This window comes from Aythya fuligula, chromosome Z (assembly GCF_009819795.1).
Source record: "Aythya fuligula isolate bAytFul2 chromosome Z, bAytFul2.pri, whole genome shotgun sequence".
Taxonomy (NCBI): domain Eukaryota; kingdom Metazoa; phylum Chordata; class Aves; order Anseriformes; family Anatidae; genus Aythya; species Aythya fuligula.
Genome location: NC_045593.1, coordinates 17,992,735 through 18,018,367, shown reverse-complemented (window position 1 = coordinate 18,018,367; position 25,633 = coordinate 17,992,735). Strand labels below are relative to the sequence as shown.

The window sequence follows — 25,633 nt, the reverse complement described above, 5'->3', positions numbered from 1 at the left end:
GCTATGGTGAATTCATAGCTTCTACTGAGGAATGCAGAAGCAGATAGCTTGAAGATGCTATCTGAAGCTGTGATAAGGCAGGCAGTAATTATGCCTCCCTACCAAGACAGTGCAAAAGGAGAATTCTGGAGGCACAGGAGCCATTCTGATGAATAATGAGGCATTCCTGGATCTAGAGAGAGATGTAGAGATGATTCATGATTCTAACGTTCATCTGATATGCAGCCACTTACTGTCTAAGTGGCATTGTGAAATGTGTCAGTCATTAACAGAGGTTTATGCCATAGTCAGGTCAAAATAAATGCATTCTTTTAGAGATGTAAGCAAGGATAGCACTCTAAATGAATCTGTTACAATCAACTGAGATGGTGTCAGAACAGTGAAATGAAGTCTTGATACAAAGAATTCCTCAGATCTCCCTAGCAATAAGTTATGAGAAATGTGTAAAATTCCTACCTCAATGCCAGCAAAAATAATATTTGGAGAATACTGGACCAAAGCTCTGGTATTATAGGCACTGTCTTTTTTATTCTTGATGGAGAGCTGGATGGTGAACTTATCATTGCGTGACTTTACAATGAATGGAGAAGAGCTGTAAAATAATGTATGATTGTTAGACATGTTAAATTTCGGATATGTTCTTAAAAATAGAAAGGAACATCTTTCAGTGTCCAGACTCTTATTGTTTCTGATTTGAAAATGATACCACAACTTTATTTTACCAGACTAAAGATATTATAATTGACATACAAATTTTGTACAAATATCAAGCAATACAATAAACCCAGTGTAGTTACCTGTCTCCAGCTATGCTTGCTTTTACATTCAGAACAAGATCTGAAATGCATTTATTTTTGGCTCCACAATCTTTTGTGAAAGGAATCTGCAACAATAGTATTTTTATTCTCAATTTTATTATATTATTAAAATTATATACTTGCATTTTATTTCCTTATCTAATTTTATATTAGGTCTTCTGTCTGACAGTCAAAGAAGTTAATCAGTTCAACATGCCAATATCCTGTAAAACGTGCAGGTAAAACACAACTTTCCTACTTATTCTGTTTTAAGTGATTCATCCAGGTTAGAAGAAGAAACAATACTAAAAGCATCAATGATGCCAAGCACCATCAAAATATGTGACTAATATTCCCCTGCTCAATCTATGTTAAAAAAAGAAAAAAAAAAGAAAAAAAAAAAAAGACAAAAAAAAGACAATAAAATTGCTTGTACTCTTCTATCTTCAGTTAACTCTGGACAGCTATAAAACCACAGGCTGGTTCCAAAGCTCATTCACTCCTGAAGACTCATTTAGAGTAAACATCTTCTGGACAGGCTTAACAACCCTCCCTCTTTAGTCAATTTGTGGACAATACTTTCAGGTCTTGTATGGGCTATTAATTTTATTTTAAATATTCTGCTTATTAATACAGAATCTTGCTGACTTACATATTCAGATATTGAATTTGGCAGATCGCTGTCAAGAACAGGTCCACTCTCTGGATCAGAAAAATTGAACTCCAGCAAAACCTTTACAGAGTCCTGAAAATCAGGTTTATCCTAGAACATAAAGAAAACAAAATTGCTGTTATGAACATTCACATTAACATCTAAGCCAGTAAAGGAAGATAAAAAAGCAAACCAAATGCTAAGGTAAAATATTTTTCAGTCACACTTCATACTTGCTAGAGAAGCATTTGAATATTCGCAACACATTTAATGTACAAGCCAATCCTTATAAATACCTACTAATGTTTTTGTGTATCTCAGCTTGTCGTAAAAATGTCACATAGCCAGAGCATTTCCAAAACGGTTGCATTAAAGAATATGTCAGAAATGTCAACTTGTACACTTTCCTTTTTAGTTGTGTTTAAAAAATCAGTAAGACAAACAGCAGTCATATCACGTTATGTGAAGTCAAACTGGGACCTGCTGCTAGGAAACATACTGCATATTCAAGAAAATGCTAGCCATCATTTATCATTAGTTTTGAATTATGATACAACTGTGAAGTTGGTACATGTTTTAAATCGGGGGAGCTTATAATATACACCTCTATTCACTCTGTGTATTAGTTACAATCTGAGCAATTTCATATCCATATTTGCTAATTACATTTCTACCTTTACAGTGAATTAGTATTCCCTATGACATACTTAATTTAGGAGTTTTTGATTACTTTTTTATTAGAATAAATAGCAGCAATATGCATATTAAAATTCTAGCCCACATACTCCTGCAGAGTTTTGAAAGCACCTGAACTATTAACAAGTTTAAGTTGCTTAATTCAACTAAATATGTTTTGCTTTTTCTTAAGACATACCCATAACAGAGACAAAGTTAAATAGACCACATACAAAAATAAATAGTTCATTTATTTATATACATATATATAAATTTATATATATATTTATACATATATACATACATATACACATACATATGTATATATACGTATACATATATATAAATACATATATATTTATATCTTATAATATATATTTATTATAAATATATTATATATTATATAATTATATATTTATAATAAATGTTATATATATTATAAATATGTATTTATATGTATATAAATACATATATACATATATATATGTATATAAAGAATAAATATATAAATAGTAAATGCATTTTATGCATACTTTTAAGATTAATTTTGGATGCTGATTTTTTTTTTTGCAATTAACTGAATACATTTGGATCATTACAATATCAACTTGAGAAAAATATAGCCACTTTAAATGATTTACTTGCCAACATGTAGAAGTTATGTTTAATACATTCTGACCCTTTGACAGTTATATTTTTTTGCATTTTCCTCTCATGGGTTTCTGTGAACAAGCTTCGAGATATTTGTCTTTGTGAGTCAAGAACAATCCAATACTGCAGATCTGCAAAGGAAGTTGAGAATTAATATTCAGCAAAATTTTACCTCTACACATTCTTTATTTCCCAGTATCATAAATATGCTTTGAATAGTAAATTTAAAAGAGAGTTGCATTCCATTTTGTGGGAAATAAATTAATGTGAGCATAGTAGCTTTATAATGGAAAGATTCCGTAACTCAGTGCTTGTCTACTTACTTGATTCAAATATATCTTCCTTTGATTTTAGTCTGGTCTTAAAACAAATTGTGGCATTTATACATATTGTTTTTCTTTTATTTATCTGACAGTTTTGCTGTTGGATATTGATGCTTTTGGGTATAAACTGCATGGAAACATTTACTTCAGCCACATCACGAGACCTTAACAAACACACACATACACAAAAAAAAGAGACAAAGCACCTTGAAAATAATAGCAGCAACTTTTAAAACTTATATTAATGAACTAATAAAATTTGCAACATTGAACATTAAAATACACATATATCACAATCTAAACAATTAATTAACTATACACTCTCTACATAGTACCAGTAAATAATACATTAAGGAGAAAGTGGTCAAAGGGCTTCTACTGAGTGCTCTATGTGTTTCAGAATACATAACAGATGAAAGGAAAGATTTTAAAATCATTTAAGCAACACTCTTTTCAAAAGAGACTGAAGACCCATACCCATTCTCAAGTGCAATGACAGATGAACAAGTTATTACACAAGAGCTAGACGGTAGAGTGTCATGTTAGGGTGTGTGTTGATAAATGGGCTGAGGAATTTGCTGCACCTTTAACTCCCCTTTACCCCCATCCCCTGCAACACCTCTACCTTTGCTTTGAGCCAGTTCCTTTTTGGCCTGAAGACACCAGCCTCAAGTATGTCAGTGTACTAAATTAGGAAAAAATGTAGCTGGCAGAATAGCTTTCTTCAGATGTGTGATCTAAACATGACAGTGAAAGAGCAGATGAGTCCCGCTCCCAGAAAATGTAGGGACAGGGGCAGGTGTATGGTATTGGGCTGCTGGGAGGGAAAAGTCAGGAGCTGTGGCCACCAGCCAGCAGAATGCAGGCCCTGGGAACAGCAGTGCTTGAGCAGCATGGACAATCCTCACTTTTGCCCTTATGGGCCCTTACGCCCTTACTCTTACTTCTCATGGTCATCTCTTGCTGGAAGGGCTCAGCTTTTCCTCTTCCTGGGTCACTTTAAATGGCAAAACCTTTGATGCAGCTGCATCAAAGGCTGAGGAACAGGTCAAAGTTAAAGAAACAAATAAGGAAAATAAAGGGTGGGAGGGGATGGGTGACCTTTGCACCCGTTAGATGAGATCCTGGGCTATCTCATTGCACGGCTGCACAAACATTTGGAAGGAGAGCAGAAAGCAGTGGGACTGCTTAGCCAGCACTGGTCTGGGTCAAAGAGAAAGCCAAACTTCTCTGTATAAAGAAAAATGCCTACGGCCAATGGCAAATATGAAGCAACAGAAATTAATTTAAGCTTGTATCAAAGAATTTTAATCAAAATTATTTTACCTCATACTTACTATGGTTAGATAGCTTAATGTCTTGCTAAGCCCTGCTGACCTGACCATGGAGCTTTTAAGCACCCTGGACTCTACAACTCACCGAGAAAAAGAGGGATTTCTGTGGCATCCTTGCTCATCAGAAACATATTTTAAAGAATTTATATCTTTGGAACAGAGACTTTTGATGCTCACATGCAAACTTGTGAATTCAATCCAATGCTAACAGACCAATAAATTATAATAATATAGAGAACCAAAAGCTACTGTAAGCGTTATAGGCCAAGTTTGAAGTGAGAAAGATTCTTTTGCTAATACCAAGATTTAAAAAAGATCAGATATCCATTGAAACAAATGGCAACAAACTTACAGAAAATAAGTTCTCCCTGGACAAATTTTTAAAGTCTTTAATGTGAATATTGGGCATTTTGTGTACCAAAGAAGAGATGGGTTACAAAGGATTCCCAGCTTTTATAAACATACAAAGAGAACTTAACTGTCATTATCCTAAGTAAAAGCTTTATAATATCACCAAAATTAAGAACAGAAAATATAAATCAGGAAATATTATGAGATCACAGTCCAGCTTCTGATTTTTTTTTTTTTTTTTTCCTGGGGAAATGTTTCCCATAACTCTTCAAATGCTGAAGTTAGTAATACTGAGTTTCCTTCCTAATCATTGTACAGTTTCAGATCCTGATCCTACAAAGACTTTGATGCATTCTCTTCTATACTGAGAGGCGCCCTACTAATTTTGCAGAACATCTGGGCAAGACAATGCAACAGGCAAAAAGGTAAAGGAGGAAAGGAGTGTAACACAGCACAACAGAATGTATTTAAAGATTATTAATAGTTTCTGTGACATTCTTCTATGTTAGGCTGTAAGAGCTAGAAGTCAGTAAAACAAAATCAGAAAAATGACTTTGCTAAGGAGTCCTCTGTAAGCTGTGAAATGAGAGAAATTCTCTAAAACTCTCAAGTTTTTAGCTGAATTGTTTTATGTCCTAACTTTGTTTCCATTTTTGCTAAAAGGTGAGTATGTCAAATGAGTTTTCTCAATGAACGCTTTACATTTGAAGCTGTCCATCATACTGGTAATAAAACAATATACAATATAGTGTATAAAAGAGATTTTTTTTCTTTTTTCTTTTTCTTTTTTTTTTAAATTATTATTTAATTTTACTTATTGCCATGAGTGGAATCAGTTTCTATTTTGAATATGATGTAGCAGGACAGGGTCTTCATACTTGGCTAACAAGGTTTCTAAAACATTCCTATATTTATTACTACTATCTATAAACTTTTATATTTCCTCCAGAGAGACATGAAACTATGAAGATTTATAACCAAAGTATGAGATGAAACTTGTTGAAACTTGTATTCTCACAATAGTTGAAGCTGTAGTGCATGTAAGCTACATAGATACCACAAGACAAATTATTTTCTAGCCTGACAGCTGCTGTGAGCATCCTTACCAGAAGAGGGCAGCCCCACCAAGGCCTCCAATAGTGACATCAATCAGCCCATCATTGTTCAAATCCATTTCTCCATGCACAGACTGGCCAAAAAATTTAACCGTCTCCCCATCTCCACCTGATGCAATACGCTGTGAAAAGCATTAGGAGGCTTATTCAGTGCATACTGATGCATTTTATAAGAATATCCAAGATGCATTTGTTGGCAGTTGGATGGCTTTTAAACTTTAAATCTTTTAAATTTTCTTTACAATACTCCTAAAAAGGTTACCATGGTAACACTTAAAAACACACTATCCATTTTCAGAATTAAAGAATACAGAATATTTCAGAAGGTTTCTAACAAAGACATGCAAATATATTTTCTAGCAATACTATAGTCAAATTTGGTTAAATCAGACTTTTTAAAAGTATGGAACATTTTAAAACAGAAGCTCTTATGACAGGTGAAGTCATAATTTGATTCTGCATTGCAAAGACATGCAGAAATGGAATTATGCTGCATATTATAGCACTTGTTGACCTGTAAAGTTTTACTTCATACCTGTGTATATTTTTTATTGATTGTGTTGCCACGGCCATGATAAATATAAACAGCTCCCCGATGATCATCCTCTAAAGGAGATCCTATTACAATATCATTATATCCATCAAGGTTGAGGTCCTTCACTGCAGCAATCGCAGTCCCAAAGCGTGCACCACAAGGCTCATTTTTAAGAACTTTGCAGGTGTCGTGTTTTAACGGCGAACAGCATGTTTGCTTTACAGGTTCAAGACTCATCTGATATTCAAACTTTGTCTGTGAAGGAAAAGATTTAGAGTTTGTGGATTTCCATGAGCTATGCAGGTTTTCCAGAGCTATGCAGGTTTTTAAGAGCTCTTGTACAGAAGACAAACTAGTGAGAAATAAAACAATTACATCCTATTCATAATGAATGAGAGCACTGCAGAAACTGATCCTATAACTATGCTATTTTTAAGCAGTGTTTGTGAAATACCCTCACTCCCTCTCTTTCTCCGTCTAGATCCTCAAATATATGTTATGCTTGTTCTTATGCAAAAGTTATGTGTTTACAGGAAAAGCATAGTTTTATAACAATATTTGGATGTTATTATAAGTAAACTACTTCATTTTTAAGATAGCATAAAGATTTCTTCCAAAGGCAGTCTTTAATTTGAGAAGTAAGCCAAGTTTCTGATGAATTACAGATGGCAATACTGCTATTCCAGAACAAAGGATTTGTCTTACATAGACTGAATTCTATCTTCAGCACGCACATACTGCATGCTCACGTATGTACTCTTCTGGTGACCTGTGTCTAGTGTGCATGAATCTTAAACCAGAACCACACAAATAGTATGACATGTAACCCATCTTTCCAAGAGATTCCCCAGGAGCTACATATTAGAGAGTAGTAGCAGCAAGCAGTTGCTGCACCTCCTTTTTTTTTGGAGATGGATAAAAATAGTAACAGGAAAAACAAATTTCAAACCCTTGCATTATTAGAGGACACTGAATTCTTGTTTTCTTGCCAAATCTATTCACCCACCATCAATTTGTTGTTAGCAACATGCATGTAGAAACTGGAAGAGTTCCTTGTCACACAGATCCAGCCTCTTCAGACCCTTTTCCTGCCATAGTATGTTAGGAGATCATTGTTTTTAGGACCTACTTTGATAACTGTTATAACAATATACAATGATGCTGGACCAAAAGAAAAGAAAAAAGATGAAAAAAAGAAAAAGTATATACAGACATTGGGATGGAGGGATTTATCAAATTAAGAAAATCAACTGTATCTGATGTACTGCTTAATCTATCTGTGACATACTTAAAAGCTCTTGAATGTATGGGGTTTATTTCTGGGTTGGTAATTTAATCATAAGAACATTGAAACACATAGTTTTAAGATAGATGAGTCCCCCCACTATTCTCTAGTATGCGACAGCAGGAAGAAAATATGATAGAAAATTAATGTTACAATTTTTCCGTATTATGGAAATTATAATGTTACAAAAATTCCGTATTGCACTTTAGAGGATATAGTGCTTATCTGTATAAAATACTCCATTAGAAAAAAGGTGAGAAGAAAGTTTTCAAAAAGTATACTGTGTCATACTCTCAGTTGTCAAAAAAAATGTTTCTCTGTTTTCAACTGATCATCTCCAACTCAAATTATCATATTACATTAAAATAAGGATATGAAGAAAGAAGGGAGCACATTCTGTTTCTGTTCAATAAACATTATCCTTACCTTGTTCAGAGCGTACACATACACTTTCCCCTGCTCCTCTTTTTCAGTTCCCATATACATAGGAGCTCCAACAAGAAGAAGGTCTGTGAAAGAGTCCCTGTTGATGTCAACTGTGGTAATAACACCCCCAAAGTATGAGCCAATCTGCAGAAAAATAGAAGGTATAAATCAGATGCAGAGTCAGTAGCATGATGCAACAACTCCTTACTGAAAGACCTGTTTTACAACTGTTTTACAGTTGATTACAACAATGACAAATACTACTATTATGCAGAAGTTTTCTTTGCTACCTAGAAGATCCTTCTGGTCAGCATGTTTTTGAAGCTTATTTCTGCTTTAGGGTTCATTGTAAGACATTTATTTATTTATTTATTTATTTATTTATTTAAGGGTGGTCCATCCAATTTCCAACTTTGTTGGATTTGAAAAGTACAAAAGGGGCCTCTTATCTGCTAAGGAGATTGGAACCTCTCAGATGAGACAGCACTTTAATAGATGTGTCTTGGGGCAGTTAGTCCCAACAGTAATAAATAGAAAGAGAAAAATCAATGGTCATAGGCTCATGAGGGGAAAAAGGTAGGAAGATAAATAAAAGTTCTTAGCTAGTACAGGCACTATCCAAAATTCCCAGGTTGCTACTGAATAAAGAGGAACAAGATTTACACAAAGAGCTAGATTCACTCATAGTTTACGCACAAGCTGTGTAATTCATCTGACATTTATTTTACAGCTAAGCTAGACACCCTTGATTTCCTTTACACTTAACAAGAAAAGCAGTCCTTTCTAGTGCTGGATGCATCTTATTCAACAGAAAATGCTTCAGGTAGGACAAATCACTCAAACCTCAAAAATGCCTTCTTTCCTTCATTGACTCTAAAAGTGTCCAAGATTGATTAGCCGAGCTGCAAACACCAGCTACTGAAGATGAGTATTAGGTAACCTGAGTTGTTCTGAACGAAGCTTGTACTGCAGCCTGAAGAGACTGGAGTAGGAAGGTCTTTTTCAACTTGTTTGTGCATTGTATTGTACTATCACCTTTTATTATGTAGTTACTTGATAGTCTTTTCCTTCAGGAGCAGCTGCTACTGAATGTAATGAGCAGCTGTTCAATATTTTATGGTATTCCAGATGATGCCCACTCACAGAACCCTGCTTATCACACCTGTTTCTTGCCAACAGTGTACCCTTTTCATGCAGCAGACAGAAAATTGCCAGTGCAGAGATGGCTACAACCACTTTGACATCTGTGAAGACTTACCCCAAATAGAGAAGATTTCCAGTGTTCTCTAACAAGCACACAAGCCTACTTTCTATTACATGTTACACCACAGCATTCACCTAACTTTTAGTTCTGATCTTGTAACCTTTCTGATTACAACTTACAGTTTTATTTGCTTTTTTTTGATACAGAGTTTTGTCATTTAAATCACTATTTCTATGTCTCATGCCATATTCCTCTCACATGTAAATCATGAATGCATACTTACTTGTTCTCCTTTTAACCTCTGAAGTACTTGCACCTCTTTTCCCTCCATTTTATAAATGATAACTTGGCCAGTGTGATTGTATCGTGGCTGTCCGGTTATATACAGCACACCTCCAGGTGTCAATGCTGAATTCACAGTATAGCCTAGGAAGCAGAAAGAATTCAAGATGTAGTACATACCGAATGCATCAGGAATAACTGCTGTGATTCAGAACCTTTTTAAGGCAAGATTCTGCAAACAGATATTTACACTTAATTGTGCTAGAGAACAATAGCAGAGTAAAAGAAAATACACTGGATGTGTATTTGCCTACAGGTTCACAGTCATGAGCACCAGTGTGTCATTAAACCTGTTCACAGGCTGGTGAGTCTAAACTGAATAATTTTTTATAATGTTCGCTTTGCTATTGTTACATAGTTGTAAGAAAATGATGGCACAGACTAAATAACAGGTGAATAGCTGGGTGAAAAGAACAGTTGTCACTGGCTCACTGCCAAACTGATGGTGTGATTCTGGAGGCATTTTGAACCTAGCTCTGTTGAATATTAACAACAATAAAACAACTTGAGCAGAAAAAGACTTATAAAATTTGCAGATAAATAAAAATTGCAGTAGGGTTGCAAGTATTGTGGAGAATAGTGTCTAAATTTGAAGTGACCAAATTGGACATAAAAAAAACAGCTAATAGAGTCTGTAAAGAAGGGAAAAATGTACTTAGGGAAAAAGATTACATGATTCTAGTGTTGACTCCTCATCATTGAGATATGTATTACATGAGAGGAGGTAACAGAGAGCAAGCAGAGACAGGAATGAGCAAGGCCACTGAGATGGTTTTTGGTTGAAAAGGCTCAGAGGAAAAGAAGAGCTTGCCAATACGTAAAACATTATATAAAAAGGATGGCGGTAAACTCTTGTTCTTGTCCACCAAGTGTAAGAAGATAGCTTAATTTTAAGCAAATAAGATTTAGATTCGATATTGTATCAAAATTTTTAAGTATGAAGGCAGAGAAAAATTTGAAAATGGTGCTAGGGGAATCTTTGAAATCTCTGAACAGATTAGACATCTCTATTGGAAAAAGTCTAGATATGCTTAGGGCTGCAAGTGTTTGGACTATTTTTTTGATGGTAGAAGTAGTGATTTAAAAAAAAAAAAACAAACACAACACAACAAAATCATACAAAAGACACATCCATAAATTATACATTCTCTCAGGCTCCTAGATATACACATATAAATATTTCCTTATTCTCTTACTCTGTAAGAGAATCCTCTTACTCTGTAAGAGAATCCTTATGAATGAGATTTTAGAGAGCACTTGTAGCATTTATCAATAAATGTTACAAGATGGACTAATTCTCTTACCTAGATAGGCTGCAAGAGGTTCATTTTTTTCTGAAAATCTGTCACGAAAAGTGTCATTAGTTGGTATTGAAATACCACTGTCCTTCACCATGAGCACCGTACCATTCCAGTCATATGCTCCGACTGCCCCAAGCATGATCCAATCCTTTTGCAGAGAAAAACAAAAGCCTTTTCTTTATGTGGATCTTCTTCAGACATTCATCGATCATGATGCCCACATTTAGGTAATGCTTTCTGTATACTTACATGATTCAGCCCTGATTTTCTTACTAGATTATGGGCCCCACACAATCTCAGTATTTGTTAAAAATGCAAAATTAGAGAAAACAAAACAAAATCAGGAGCTGTTCAGGAAAAGTATCTATTCATGAAACAGAGCTCGTACAACTTTAGCCCACCGAGACACACAGCACAGAGAGATGAAAGAGATTTAGCAAAGGTAATCAGAGAATACCACACCTAAATAGAGTCCACAGATAAACTTTCAGAAAGTTAAACCATTCTCTGTTGAGCCTGTGACTATCTGAAAAGTGCTTTTTGTCAATGACAAATGCTTTGCTGACCTTTCTTGCCTGAAGGGATGAATGTAGTCTTCTGGATAAAAGAGACACCAGATGCTGTAAAGGTAGCAAGGTCTGAGGACCAACTTCTTTAGTGAGGTTTTGATGACTATAGGTCAGTTCTTTGGTAACTTCAAGCATATGCTCTACCAAATATATAACCTTATAAATCTTTCCTGGGTTGACTAACACCTGTTTCTAAGGTATAGTACATCATCTGAAGTATAGTATACAATTTTACAGTGCAGAGAGTGAAAATGGATGGAGAGTATTTCTGCAAGTAAGTATGTTAAATTTCAATGAAGGGCATTTATTATTCGTTTTACCAGTGATATGCTGAGCCATATGCAGCCATACTGAAAGTTTTCCTATGTATGTCAGTTTGTCTTGGATTGCTCAGAGTCTGCTCAGTTCAGTTACTTTCCTATCGTGGCCTTTTCAATTGTTACTACTTTTTCACATCTTTAAAACTTAACTCTTCCCGGTTCCTTTGATCTTATGATAAGATTCTATTTTAATTGCGTACACTGAGTCTACCATCATAATGAGTACTATTGATTTAAAAAAAAAAAAGATGCAGGGAGTCATTTTCAGCTAATAAATATTCCCAGGGATTTTTGCAACCCAGTTTAATGAGTTCACTCCCTGAGAATTCATGTATTCGATGTATTAACAGAACTAAGAATATGTTGTGTTACTGGTAATGGAGATAATATCCATTACAATTACAAAAATAAAATATATGTACAGAGTAAAACCACCACAATCCCTTACATGCATATCTTCTTGTCTACATTTCACCAATGCAATACAAAAACAATTTATATATTAGTATTTATAGAGAACAGTTTTATAGTTAGCATATTATAGAATATTTCTCTGATAGAAAAATGCTACGGGACTGTTAAATTTATAGCTCATGTGAAGATGGTACTCATTTTCTTATGCATTCATTGTTTATAATCATTCTTTAAGTACATTTTACAAAATGCTAGATTACAGGAAACTCCAAAATATCTATCAGCAAACAAGTAACAGGACTGTACAACGAATTCTAAATACTTGTTCCAAATTCATGCCATCAGCAAAAGAAGTCTACTTTGCAAAAGTACTTTTATTTTCAAACAGCTTGTTTACCTGAGAATAATGAGCACTGAAACCAGCTTGAGACATTTCCATTTCAAAAGAGGCTGCTTGCTGGTCTTTTGTTGCTATTAAAAAGAAAAAAAAAAAAAAAAAGAAAAAAAAAGTTTTAAAATAAATGAGTTTTAATCTGAAAAAATCTGACTAGTGTAATGACAATGCTCAAATGATGATAAAAGGTAACATCATTAATATATCTTGCCATAGATTTTGATAACAAATACAGAAATTAAGATCTGTGTTAAATATTACCATTAAGTAGGAGAAAACGTTTCCATTTTAAGATCATGTCTCAGAACTTTTCCAAGAAATATTTCTGGGCTAAAACTGACCAGATTTGACCTCAGGCTGATGGTAAATATGTTTGGAATGTTTGATTAATATGGTTAAGCCATTTTCCACTTGAGCTAAGTGAACAATGAAACACCATCCATGTAGCCCTGGCCTTGTATTCAAGCAACTAAGAATTTGCAGGCAGCTAGTAGAACTTTAAATGAAAAACACTTGATGTTTGTATGAACCTTTGTTAAAAACAACATAGGAAAATCTCAGCCATCCAAGATTCATAAGCCTCAGAGAAGGACTTGGGAACTGTAATCCTTCCCAGAAAGTTACATGAAAATCTTTCTGTTTTTCTGAATAGAAGAGGTATCAGGTGATTTAGTACTACTGTCAGTATCTTTTTCAGGTAGTCATATGCTACTTATTAAATTCTGGTGGGCCTTCATAAAGCTTTGCTCTCAGTTACATGGGAAATATCAGAGAAGAGAAAAGTCTGACTTCTCTACTTCAAAGCAACACTCAGTGACTATTTTGCCACTGTAAGCACCACAGATCAGGTAACTGTATTCTGCATATTGATTCCTCTGTGAGAGCATGACATGGTAACAGGCAGCAGATAGGATCTATGAAATCTGTTCTGAGACTTACAGAGGAAGAGTACACAATTTTCTACCAGATGAGTGCAGAGGCGAATCTCAAACAATGTGACTGAAACTGAGGCAAGCCATGGCTACATGAATTTCTGGCATCAGGACCATTAAACAATACTGAACTTCTGCTACTCGGCAACTAAACCACTGAGGTTGTTCACTTGGACATGATGCCTGTGCTAATTGTCAGGATTTATGACCAGCCGTGGGAAGCAGACATGATCTCAAACACAAAATGTTTGACACACAAACATAGGCCATCATGTTTCACAAGATGTGAAACATAGCTGCTCTGCTATGTCTGAAAAAATATGGTTTCTTTTAAGCATAAAACCCTTAAGTTGCCCATTTGCTGATAAACAATATTTTTCAGTGGCAGCATTAATCATGCAATAAAAGATGCTCCTTTATGAGCTGAGAAAGGCAGGACTCTCACAGTTTCAGGCAGAGTACAATGCCAGTATTGTCAGTATGTGCAGTTCTGAACGCCGCTTAGATAATGGCCCCCAGTCTAACTTTCCATTAAGTTTCAAACTGCCAAGCATTCTACAAAAGATATTTTGTGAAAAAACATGTGCCTGCCTACAGATTGGATGAAACATAAAAATGCTGTTAAATCCAGAAGTCCATGCCATGAGACACAGAAGCATATGGAAAAGATGATGTGTAAAAATCGACTGGCTGTCAAATGTGGGTTTTTGTTGGATTTCATTTTTCAACTCTCAATTTTCCTTTGCATTTTTTTTAAGGCAAAAACCAAAAAGAAAACAAGAAATCTATAGGGCAAACAAAATAAAATGTATTATTATACTAGTAGGAGACTTAAAACACATTCAAATACAGAATTGCAAGAATCAAGTTTCCTGTGACCTCGATGTTATGTACAGAGATTTTGTACAGAAATTACAGAAACATTGTATGGGGTTAATTTAACTTTCAATAATGCACAAATCCAATAAACTAGTTTGTCACAAGAAAGCTGTGTGGGACAAGAAACCATGGATAAAGAGTCAAAAGAAATGGACTTATTCACCATCCTCTAGCTCTAGGGACTTTAACTTTCTGGACATGTTCTGGAAATACAGTACAGCCCTGAGGAAGCAGTCTAGGAGGTTCCTGGAGTGCATGGAAGACAGCTTGCTGACTCAGCAGTAGGTTAGTGAGCCTACCGGAGGGGGAGCTCTGCTAGACCTGCTGTTCACGAACAGAGAAGGACTGGTGGGAGATGTGGTGGCAGGGAGTTGTCTTGGGCAGAGTGACCATGAAATTGTAGAGTTCTCTATTCTTTGTGAAGTCAGGAGGGGGTCAGTAAAACTGCTACATTGTCTTGCCTGACAAGTCTTGCCTGAGGGCAGACTTTGAACTGTTCAGGACACTGGTAGGCAGGGTCCCTTGGGAGTCAGCCCTGAAGGGCAGAGAAGTCCAGAAAGGCTGGAGCTCCTCAGGAAGGAAGTCTGAAAGATGCAGGAGCAGGCTGTCCCTGTGTGCCATAAGATGAGCTGGTGGGGAAGAAGACCAGCATGGCTAAACAGGGAACTTTTCCTGAGTGACCGGAAGAAAAAGAGAGTTTATGACCAGTGGAAGAAGGGGCAAGTAACTTGGAGACAGTACAAGGAAGTTGCCAGTGTATGAAGAGAAGAAATCAGGAAGGCCAAAGCCCAGTATGAGCTCAACCTGGCTGCTGTGGTTCAGGTTAAAAAAAAATGTTTTTATAAATATATTAACAGCAAAAGGAGGGCCAAGGAGAATCTCCGTCCTTTACTGGACACAGGGGGGAACATGGCTACTGAGGATAAGGAAAAGGGTGAGATTCTCAATGCCTTTTTTACATCTGTCTTTACTAGCTAGGCCACTTATACTTGGAGTACTCAGCCTCCCAACCTGGAAGTCTGGGACAGGAAGCAGAAGAACTAGACAGACTAGGACTAGATGGAATGGCCTCAAGTTGCTCCAGGGGAGGTTCAGGTTGGAAATGAGGAGACATTTCTTCTCAGAAAGAGCAGTCAGGCATTGGAATGGGTTGTTCAGGGAGGTGATGGCATCACTGTCCCTGGGGGTCTTCCAGGAAAGGTTGGACCTGGTGCTTAGAGACATGGTGTAGTGGTAAGGTGATGGTTGGATCAGATGATCTTGAAGGTCTTTTCCAACCTTAATGATTATATAATTCATCAGAACAATTCAGCCTTGCTGTGCTTTGCCATAAAGCTAATACCATATTTCAGTTTTCATTCTGACTTTGCTTGCGACCAGATTATGCTATTTCTGAAGCTTCCACAGGTGTAGGAGAGGGCATAATTTCTTGTCTCAAATTACAAATGTCTTAAATAGAAATCTTGGCACAGACTGAAGTCCTAGTTCGATGTAGAAACCAAGAATCATTTGCGTGTGCTGAAATTACTTAGCTCAACTCTCACTGTGTAGATGAACATAATTTTTTGTTTGCTTGTTTTGGATATTTATATTCTGTAATAGCGTTGAGTCTATCTAAAAATAAAATTTGAAAGTAAAGCATGAATCAAGGCACGAATATCCAAATGGTTTATGTTAAAATTTTATGTTAAATATAAATTATTCATATTCAAGAAGTAGATATTTATTTCTGCATCTTTTGCAAGAACTTAAAGCTGAATTCAAGTAGTACTGTAGAATTTCGTGATACTTAGAAAAGGTGCAATATACTGGAAGTACCACATTATTGAAGGAGTTATGTATTATCATATAAACAGATAACACTTCTGCAATTTAATCAAACAGATTCATCATCATGTACATAACTATATTTATTTGGACATTTTATTAAGCTACTAAACTTGTTTAGTTTTCAAATCTTTTGCAATTTTTTTTCTTATGATTAGAGAAATGAATTACTAGTGTCAATGGAAGGGTTAGAACCCATTGTACAAATCATTCTCCATCAGCAAAAACTATTTAATTTCTGTTTGAACAACTGTTTTGTAATTCAAAGTGAATTCTTTCTACTGAGCAGGGACTTAGCAAAGAGCTCTTATTCTATGAATTTTAAAGAATTCAATAAGCTTCAGTAAGGTAAACTTTCACTTTTAGAGAGATTAAATACTCCTCAATTTTATTTTTTTTATAAGTGATGAAACAAAGTCTGGAAAGAAAAAAGATAATATATTAAACGGAAAAAAATAGTAGTAGTCAGCTGAAGATAGTAGTATCTACTCACACTAAATGATACACTAACAAAATACTTAAATGCCTGAGAAACATAATGCCAATTTAAAAAAGCTTTAAAATAAACTCTCATATTTGTATTAGTTTCTTGACATTTAACTCCACGTTATCTTTTGTTCCAGCTATAAACTGTACTTTTCCTGCTACTTGTAAGCTGAGATGTTGGAAAAAATAAGTCCAAACAGATGGATGTTATATCTGTGTGACACTAAGCCCTTCAGTGTTGGCCAATATAACTTATAACTAATAAACTGTCTTCTGTTACAAGTACTGAGCTTGAAACAAACAGAGTTGGACAGTGTTGCCTAATTTAGATAGAAAATGTAAGCAGACATTAGGAGATGATGACTTTTCTCTGCTAAAATCTGATCATCACCAACATTTCCAAGGAAAAAATATTTCTTGCCAACTCTATACACCAAGTCTGTGATAACGTGTACAGCAAAGTAGCATGTTGCAGCTAATAAATGTCAAGAGAACTTAAAGTTATAGGCAGACTAACATATGACTGTGGGTTAGTTTAGGACATGTTCTTACAATGCTCTTTTACATAATGGGAGGCACCTTTGCGTTCACCCAGTGATAAAGTGGTAATGGTCTACAGTGACCTTTCTTACTCTTCTAGGTTACTGTTCCTATCTGAACAGATATCCTATCTATCCCAGATATTCCTATCTGAACCCATCTGAACAGATCTTTGCATCATTATCTGTATTTTTGATGTATACTGATCTTTACAATCAGCATGAAAAAATACACATATAATGCATTTTATGCAGCACAATACATTGGAAAGGAAGATAAAAGCAGGTGGTCTTGTGTTTGCTTCATTTTTAATGCAGGCATAAAGTAAAATTTCAAATAGTGTCATACCTTCCAGGGCAAATATTCTCTCTCCAAGTGCTTCAACAATAGTTAGAAGAGCCAATTCATCAGAGACATTGAAGAAATGCTTTTCGGTAGGCTTACTGGCAATTGATTTTATTTCCTCTACAAATTTCTCAGTACTTAAATTTCCTCTGCTGTAGCTGCCAAGAATCTAAAGAAAAAAAAATAAAAAGAAAAACAAAGAAGTCAAGGGTATGTTTTAAATCCTATTTTTAAAGATACCTTTGAGGTAGGTTGTCAGAAAATATTGGAAAATCACATCTAACCTTAATTGTTCTGTTAAAACCTCCCTCAAATTCCTAGTCTTGATTGATTAAAAGCCATTCTTTTTGAAAAAAAAACAAAACAGTATGAGGGAGGGCTTAGTTTTTTCCTGAAAGTAACAACAGTAGTGAACAATGTAACTGTGTGGTGTAATGTCTGCTATCCTCAACTGCCCTTTTTTCGTTTCTTCACAAAATTCTAATGATTAGTTGAAGTAGAGCTTCATTTAGAAAACAAACGAACAAAAAGCCATCCCAAACAGAATACACAATTGCATTGACTTCAGCATAGGTACCACTAGTTCTCCTCATAACATAGTATATGAGTAATTAATGACATGCTAATTTAGGTATAGAATATTTTTTTGTTATGTGGAAATTTGCCCTGTAAATGCACACAGCACCAGCACTTGCATTCAGTATCATGGTACAAGACTTCAGTCCACAGTTTTAATATTACTACTCTAAAAACTCAGAATGCCTTAAAATGAGGAAACACATTTTTCCAATTTCCAGACCAACGTTTATTTTTCAAGGGAAAAAAACATTCTGCTTGCTTATTTGCTTTGAGAGGGGAACCAAAACCAAATTTCCAGGTTCTAGTACTGCTGGACATGAAAGCAATTCAAATTTGGTTCTAGGCAAATATTTTACTGCTAAAAATATGGAAGATTCAGCAAGAACTTTTTCTTTAATGCTCTCCATCTTTATGAGGGAAACCAAGGAAACCACTGAAAATGTTGCTGATTTGTGATTCAACTTCAGTTTGCTAACTTTCTTTAAAGACAACGTTTTTCTTTAAAAATTCTTGGTTCTATACTTCATTGTAGTGATACTTAAGCAAGTAGCAAGCTTTTTCATCATCTGGTAACAATACTTCTGGAAGATATTGTTTCAGGTATGAAGGGAAAATGAAAAACATACTACTGCATTCAGTTTTGGAACTGGAAATTGAACTGTATTCAAAACCTGAGGGTATTTTAAGATAGGCTGATCTTGTTAGAAAACAAAGAGAGATAGGGACAGAGAAGAAACAATCCAATGTACCTTAAATATTAGTAAGAAAAACTAGATTATTCCAGTATACAATGTACAAATACAATAGTTTACACCAAATGCACCATTAATTTTTTCTTGTCACGGCAGATGAGATAACCTCCATGATGTTCATACTCCCATTCAGCTACTAAGTTTGCTCAATATGAAAATGACAACTTTAGTATCCCAGCACACAGAACAGCCATAATACACCATGATTCATTTATAATTTACTCGTTTACTGTTTTTTTCTCTTTTAAAGTGGATGACGTGTCTGCAGAAATTGCTCAGATTTGAATTAATCCACTCTGTTCACTGTTCCTCTTAACTACAAAGATTACATTTTATACCGCTCCTCAAATTCTTTCTATCCTTTATTTTCACAAAAAACTCTCAAGATACATTGCTTTCTGATGTGCTTTAATATCAAAAAACATTTTTTTTTTCAGTTTTTCTTTTTTATCTATGAAATTAGTATATTTTCATAAAGATTCTTTTTCATAAGATTCTTTTTAAACAGACATTTAAACAGACATTTGGAAGACAAAATGTGCCTGTAAGATTTGTACTATTTGTAATAAATACTTTGTGTTATTTGTAATATTTGTAATACTTCTCATTACATTTCACTTACAGCAATAGCGAATCTTTGAATGTTTTCATCTTCACAACTATCAATCACTTCTTTCAATCTGTAGTTATCATGTGATTCCCCATCAGTCACAATAACCATTACTTTTTGTACTCCTCTTCGTGCACCATGAGCCTCAGTAAAAGCCTCTTCCCTAAAGGGAGCATAAAGGGTTTAGAGAAAGGCAAGGTCAGCATTTAGCACACACAATTTCTGCATTGTCAACCCTAAGCTAAAATACTTTACATTAATGAGGGTGTAGGAAAAGGAAATTAATATTAACCAGGAACAAATACAAACAACAACAATTGGAATTTGCATGACAGTTTACAGCCAAAGAATTTCACAAGTATTCATTCGTTATTCTGTGTATTCATTTGTTATTCTGTGTAAAGTTATCTATTCAGTCTGTGACAGAAGAAAACAATGCTGAATGGTGAAGAATTCTTTTTCTACCCAAATAAACTCCCAGCATTTAAAACTGTTTTGTTACCTTAAAAACAAACAAACAAAACCCCACCAATCAACACCCCTCCCCCAAAATCCACATGCTAAAAAAAATTTATTTCCACTCTACAGCAGCACTTCTAGTAGTCAAAGTATTTATTCAGTTACCAGCACCTCTACACATTTACAGCAAAACTGGGTATTGCAGATGTGTCAGAAGTCATCTGCAAGTGAGTGATGGTAGGTAGGGGTGACCCTTTGATTCCACAGATGTAGGTGGGGAAAAGGACACTGACATTCTGGGGAGCTGCTCATGCAGGCTGGGCATGGCTTGGTTCTGCATGTGACCAGGAAAGGAGAGGCTGAGTTAGGGTTCTGGAGAAGACGGAAGGAAGTAAAGCTTCCTCTTTTTAGAGAAATACCACAGAACTCTATCTAATACTGGCTACATGGGTAAAAGCTAAGATCCACCTCTGACAATGGCCTTAAGTAGATGTGTAGGAAGACTGCAAGAACTGAGGAAGCATTGCTGATACTTCCGTATATATAAGCGTGCAACGGTTTGTGGTACCCAGGGACGTTCTGAACCACATGCGGTTTCTGCATATTTGGTAATCCTCAACTGGTTCTGCTTTCATGAACTTATTCAGACTCCCTCGAGCCTCTACTTGTATCTAAGAATTTATCTAACTTATGAAGATGTAACAATTTTGTTAACTTTAACATGGTATCCACAGAGCTTCATTCAGATAATCAAATAGTTCACCAGGAAGATGATGCACATTTCAATTAGATAGTTGTTTGGAAAGGGAGAATGCATTCATTTATTGAATAAAGTTATGCTGCCAAGCCAGGAAAAAATGTAGAAGAGAGAAAAGATATGAAAGGTTTAGCAATGCATATCATTACTATATTTGTGTATATCTATGAGGTCCACTCTTAGGTAAACTGTTGTGCCAAAACTGTCTCTGAGGAAACACTTTTCTTGAAATGGACAGCAAACTAATGGCAAATTTTGCCTATTTGAGCAAGTAGTTTCTACTGTTTGGTCAGTAATGATCTGAGTAAGTGAAGAACCAGAACAACATTGTATGTTTTCAGAATGTCTCTCAATGTCTTCTATTCTAATTGTATTTTGTTTTCTTGTCTTTCAGATCTGATGACCTGGTCATAACCAGGTCTGATGGGCTAGGAGTGGAAATGGATAACCACTTGCTTCGTTCATATGGGAGTTTGATTTTGCATTTACTGTCTATTCTGAAAGAGTCAGATTCTATTTTTCTCTTAAAAGAAGTAATTCTAAGTAACAATGCTGATACAACAGATCCAATACAGGCGTTGGGTCTGTATTGGGAATGATATTATTTGATATCTTTGCTGGTGACATGGACAGTGGGATTGAGTGCACCCTCAGCAAGTTTGCTGATAACACCAACCTGTGTGGTGTGACTGACAAACTGGAGGGAGGGGATGCCATGCAGAGGGACCTCAACAGGCTTGAGAGGTGGGCCTGTGAGAACCTCATGAAGTTCAACAAGACCAAGTGCAAGGTTCTGCATCTGGTTTGTAGCAATCCCAAACATGAATACAGGCTGGGCAATGAATGGATTATAAACAGCCTGGCAGAGAAGGACTTGGGAGTACTGGTGGAAAAAAAGTGAATGTGAGCCAGCAGTATGCACTTGCAGCTGAGAAAGTCAGCTGTATCCTGGGCTGCACCAAGAGAAGTAAGGATAGAAGGTTGAGCAAAGTGATTCACCACCACTTCATTCTCATGAGACCCCACGCAGAGCATTGTGTTCAGCTTTGGGGCCCCCCAACAGAAGAAGGACAAGGAGCTGTTGGAGCAAGTCCAGAGAAGGGCCATGAGTATGATTAAAGTTCTGAAGCACTTCTCCTATGAAGTCAGTCTGAGAGAGTTGGAATTGTATAGCCCAGAGAACAAATGTATTTGGGAAAAATTTACACTGGCCTTCTAGTACCTAAAGGAGGTCTACAAGAAAGATGGGGATGTGAATGTAGTAGTAGGACAAGGCACTGTCCTACTACTACAAGTAGGACAAGGCACTGGATCAGGCTGCCCAGAGAAGTTGTCAATGCCCAGTCCCTGGAAGTGTTTAAGGCAAGGTTGGATGGAGCTTTGAGCAATATGGTCTGGTGGTAAGTGTCCCTGCCTATTGCAGGTGGTTGGAACTAGATGATCCTTAAGGTTCCTTCAAACCCAAACCACTCATTATTCTGATTTGATTCATTGATTCTTTGATTTTTAATTTCCCAATGCAGCAGAAGCTTCAAAAACTCAGATATGAAATTTCTAGAATTGTGATAAATGTGGACTCAAATTGCATAATAATCTTAACCTCAGAAGAAAGATGAATTAACACTAAAAAATTCTATTTTTTCCTGTTTCCTTTGAAAAACAGAATCTCCTTGACACCTCTGCCTAAACAGTTCCTACATGCTTTGTGTGGGTATCAAAGACTTTAAATCTGCTTTTCTTAGGACTACAGCCTTGTTCCACATCTTTTTTCTTTCCCCATTTCCTCAAGAGACAGATGCCTTTGCAGTGTGCCATGTACAACTGCTATAGAAATTGGATGGAGTATGTTTATCCAAACTCTTCCTAAATCTCATTCATCTAGCTAAAATGATGCCAGATGTCAGTCACATCATATTTTTGATTTATAAAATCAGAACTATTACATTATCTGTTAATATTTGTTTCTGCCTTATCCAGGACAATATTTTGAGAACGTACCTTGCTGTATCTATTCCAAGGGCTGTCATAGTTTGTGTGCCACCTCTCTGGCGTATTCTTAGGGCTGCAGCCATCACTTCTTCTGTTGTTGAGTAAGTATTCAGGTAAAATTCATGGACTACAGTCTGTCCATACTGAACAATTCCAACCTGAAACACACCATTCATAATAAAAACCAACCACTGTTAAAGAAAGAGACTGTTTCTCTTGCAGCGATGTAAATTCCCATCTGTACCTAAACCCAGGAAAAAACTGAACACTGCCTTTCCCCCAAATATGAAATACCTATTAGCTTTTGAGCAAGACTGGCTAGAAAATAGTTAATTTCAGTGAAATGTCTTGAAGTTTTTAAGTTGTTTTTATAAAATACTGGAATAAGTGAAAAGCAGGTTCAACTCTTAGCTTTTCCTGACTTGAGGTAATCTGAGCTGCAGCTCTGCTCTACTCTTGGCCAAGGCAGACCGATACCCTAACCATCAGTCATAACTTTTCAAAAAAGATTTCCCTAAAGCATAAGAAACTGTTTCACAACTGTTATTTTTATCCAAATACAGTGCTCCTAAAACCAGTAGACTATTTACCCTAGAAACAACCCTGCATAACAACCCTGCATTGACAAATTCAGGCTCCTGGGGCATGAGGAAGACCTAAGTACCTATATATTGATAAAAACAGTCAGGGAGTCCAGGACATGACCATTCTCCAGCAGGAGGTAGGCCAGAGTAATACCTCTGACCAGTGCCTGAGGGGACAACAAAAAATTATGGCTCCTAGAATGTTTGGATGATGGAAAGACTCAAGATGACCTCACACAGGCAATTCTTTGTGTGAAAAATCAACACATGGGATTGAAACCAAACCACAAATGACTGAGGCAACCTGCTGCAAAAACAAAATGCAAAATGAAAAGAAGATGAGCAATATTCTTAAATACTAATTAATTTCTCTCATTCATTTCTGTCACTTTTAATGTTCTGTCAGGTACTCGACAGCATTTACTGGGAAGAATCCACACCATCTTCCATTAGCATATTTCAATTTTATGTTACACATGGCAATTTATAGGTGTTATTTAGGATAATGCAGTGTTACATGGCATATTTATGCCTCACTCATCTATTATTAAAAGCACTCTAGCGTTTAGGTTCTGAGGATCAATAAGATCTCTGGGATGTTTATGCCATCGTATTATTTTAGAGGTGGCTTAGTACATACTTTGCAATTGCTTTATAGGTGCTTTTTGAGGTATTTTCATCGCCTGTCAGATTATGCACAATGTTTGTTTGCTGGCATTCATTTAAATACGTTACTTATATTTAAACCGAAAGGGTGACTTGTAGCAGAAGAGTATATTTGGACAAATATTTGAACTAAACATTGATATCACGATCACTATGAAGAGCTAGCAACATAAGATTATGGGACAATGCCCATCCCTGGAGGTGCTCAAGGCCAGGTTGGATGGGGCTTTGGGCCACCTTGTCTGGCAGGACGTGTCCCTGCCCATGTCAGGGTGGCTGGAAATGGGTGATCTTTAAGGTCCCTTGCAACCCAAACCATTCTGTGATTCTATGATTCTGTGATTCTACAAAAATAAGTATAATAGTATGTGGTTAGAAAATCTATACCACTTAATTTCAGTAACCTTTTGAAAATACAATCAAATCTGGAAGAATCTATGTAGTTTCAAAGTTAGGACAAATTGCACCCTTTAACGGTATTTTAGTTCTCTCTCAGAAGCATGCTCTCCTCCACCAAGAGCAGCCAGAGGTTGCACCTTCTCCTGGACAGCAGGGCATTAATTTGGGGCTGGGATTACACCACAGGCTGGGGCATGCACTGTATTACATACAACTCACAGCAACCTTGTGGCTCCAGCAGTATCCAACATTGAAGATGAAATTTTTAACCCTTTCCCTCCAAGGCAAATATTTTGTGGCATTTATCTGTGAGAGATACACTCTGAGGGAACATGCTGTGATGTTCCTGCTCTGGAGAAAATACTGTTAAATTCATGACAGTTTTCTCTCTTCTGTCCCACTTTTTGTGGTAGCAGCTAAATATTTATTTCTAATTATTATTTTGTTATCTGACACTTTCATACAACATAATCTGAAGAGGATGGTGCTCATCATTTAAAAAGCTTGTTGCTAACTGTTGAAAAATGACAGGTCTTCGTCATGCTCGGTCTTTTGGAGCTGCAGAAGAGTGCCACAACTATTCCACGACCACACACAAGAATCAAAAGCAGAGGCTTTGTATATCAGTGAATTTGCCTCTGTGGGTTCACAGACTCCAGTTTTGAGGATTTTATTGGCACCAAGGTTTGATCAGGGTAATAAAGCCCATCTTTAGCTATTCTAGAGACCCACCTTGGTGTTGTCTTCTTCCTTAAAAAGGACTACAAGCTGAGACACTGAATTGTCTCATTTCCTATTTGAAAGGAAACACTGTCCATGATCACAGCAAGTAAACATTTTGAGCATTTCCTTCTCAGGAAGTGAATAGGAAGAACATCTGAGTCTGGAAAACTGCACTGTGTAGCATAGCTTGTAAATCAGGAAGGAAAGGGGGCATATGGTTATCTTTTGGGATACAGTTGTTCTGTGGGACCCTTCCTTAGCACTAGCTTTGAAAACACTGGTCATCATGTTCTACGTATTTCATGGCATCAGTGGTAAGCCACACCTCACAAAGGGTAATAAAACTTCCCCAAACCCACAAAGCAGTATGTCCCAGTCTTCTGCTAAATCATAAATTCAAGTTCACCTTTTAAAATTA

The 25,633-nt window shown here is 36.1% G+C and overlaps 1 protein-coding gene across 1 annotated transcript in view; it reads right to left on the bottom strand.

Moving 5' to 3' along the window:
• The window catches only part of ITGA1 (integrin subunit alpha 1), a 78,191-nt gene that overhangs the window by 15,404 nt on the left and 37,154 nt on the right, over window positions 1-25,633 (bottom strand). Inside the window, exons 7-20 of the mRNA XM_032206115.1 lie at window positions 22,853-23,001; window positions 19,651-19,801; window positions 17,701-17,866; window positions 12,692-12,765; window positions 10,995-11,139; window positions 9,632-9,774; window positions 8,145-8,288; window positions 6,434-6,688; window positions 5,890-6,020; window positions 3,099-3,262; window positions 2,770-2,906; window positions 1,450-1,560; window positions 798-883; window positions 457-592 (exon numbers count right to left, since the gene is read on the bottom strand). Of these exons, the coding sequence (XP_032062006.1) occupies window positions 457-592; window positions 798-883; window positions 1,450-1,560; window positions 2,770-2,906; window positions 3,099-3,262; window positions 5,890-6,020; window positions 6,434-6,688; window positions 8,145-8,288; window positions 9,632-9,774; window positions 10,995-11,139; window positions 12,692-12,765; window positions 17,701-17,866; window positions 19,651-19,801; window positions 22,853-23,001 (1,992 nt within the window). The remainder of the gene's footprint in view (window positions 1-456; window positions 593-797; window positions 884-1,449; window positions 1,561-2,769; window positions 2,907-3,098; window positions 3,263-5,889; window positions 6,021-6,433; window positions 6,689-8,144; window positions 8,289-9,631; window positions 9,775-10,994; window positions 11,140-12,691; window positions 12,766-17,700; window positions 17,867-19,650; window positions 19,802-22,852; window positions 23,002-25,633) is intronic.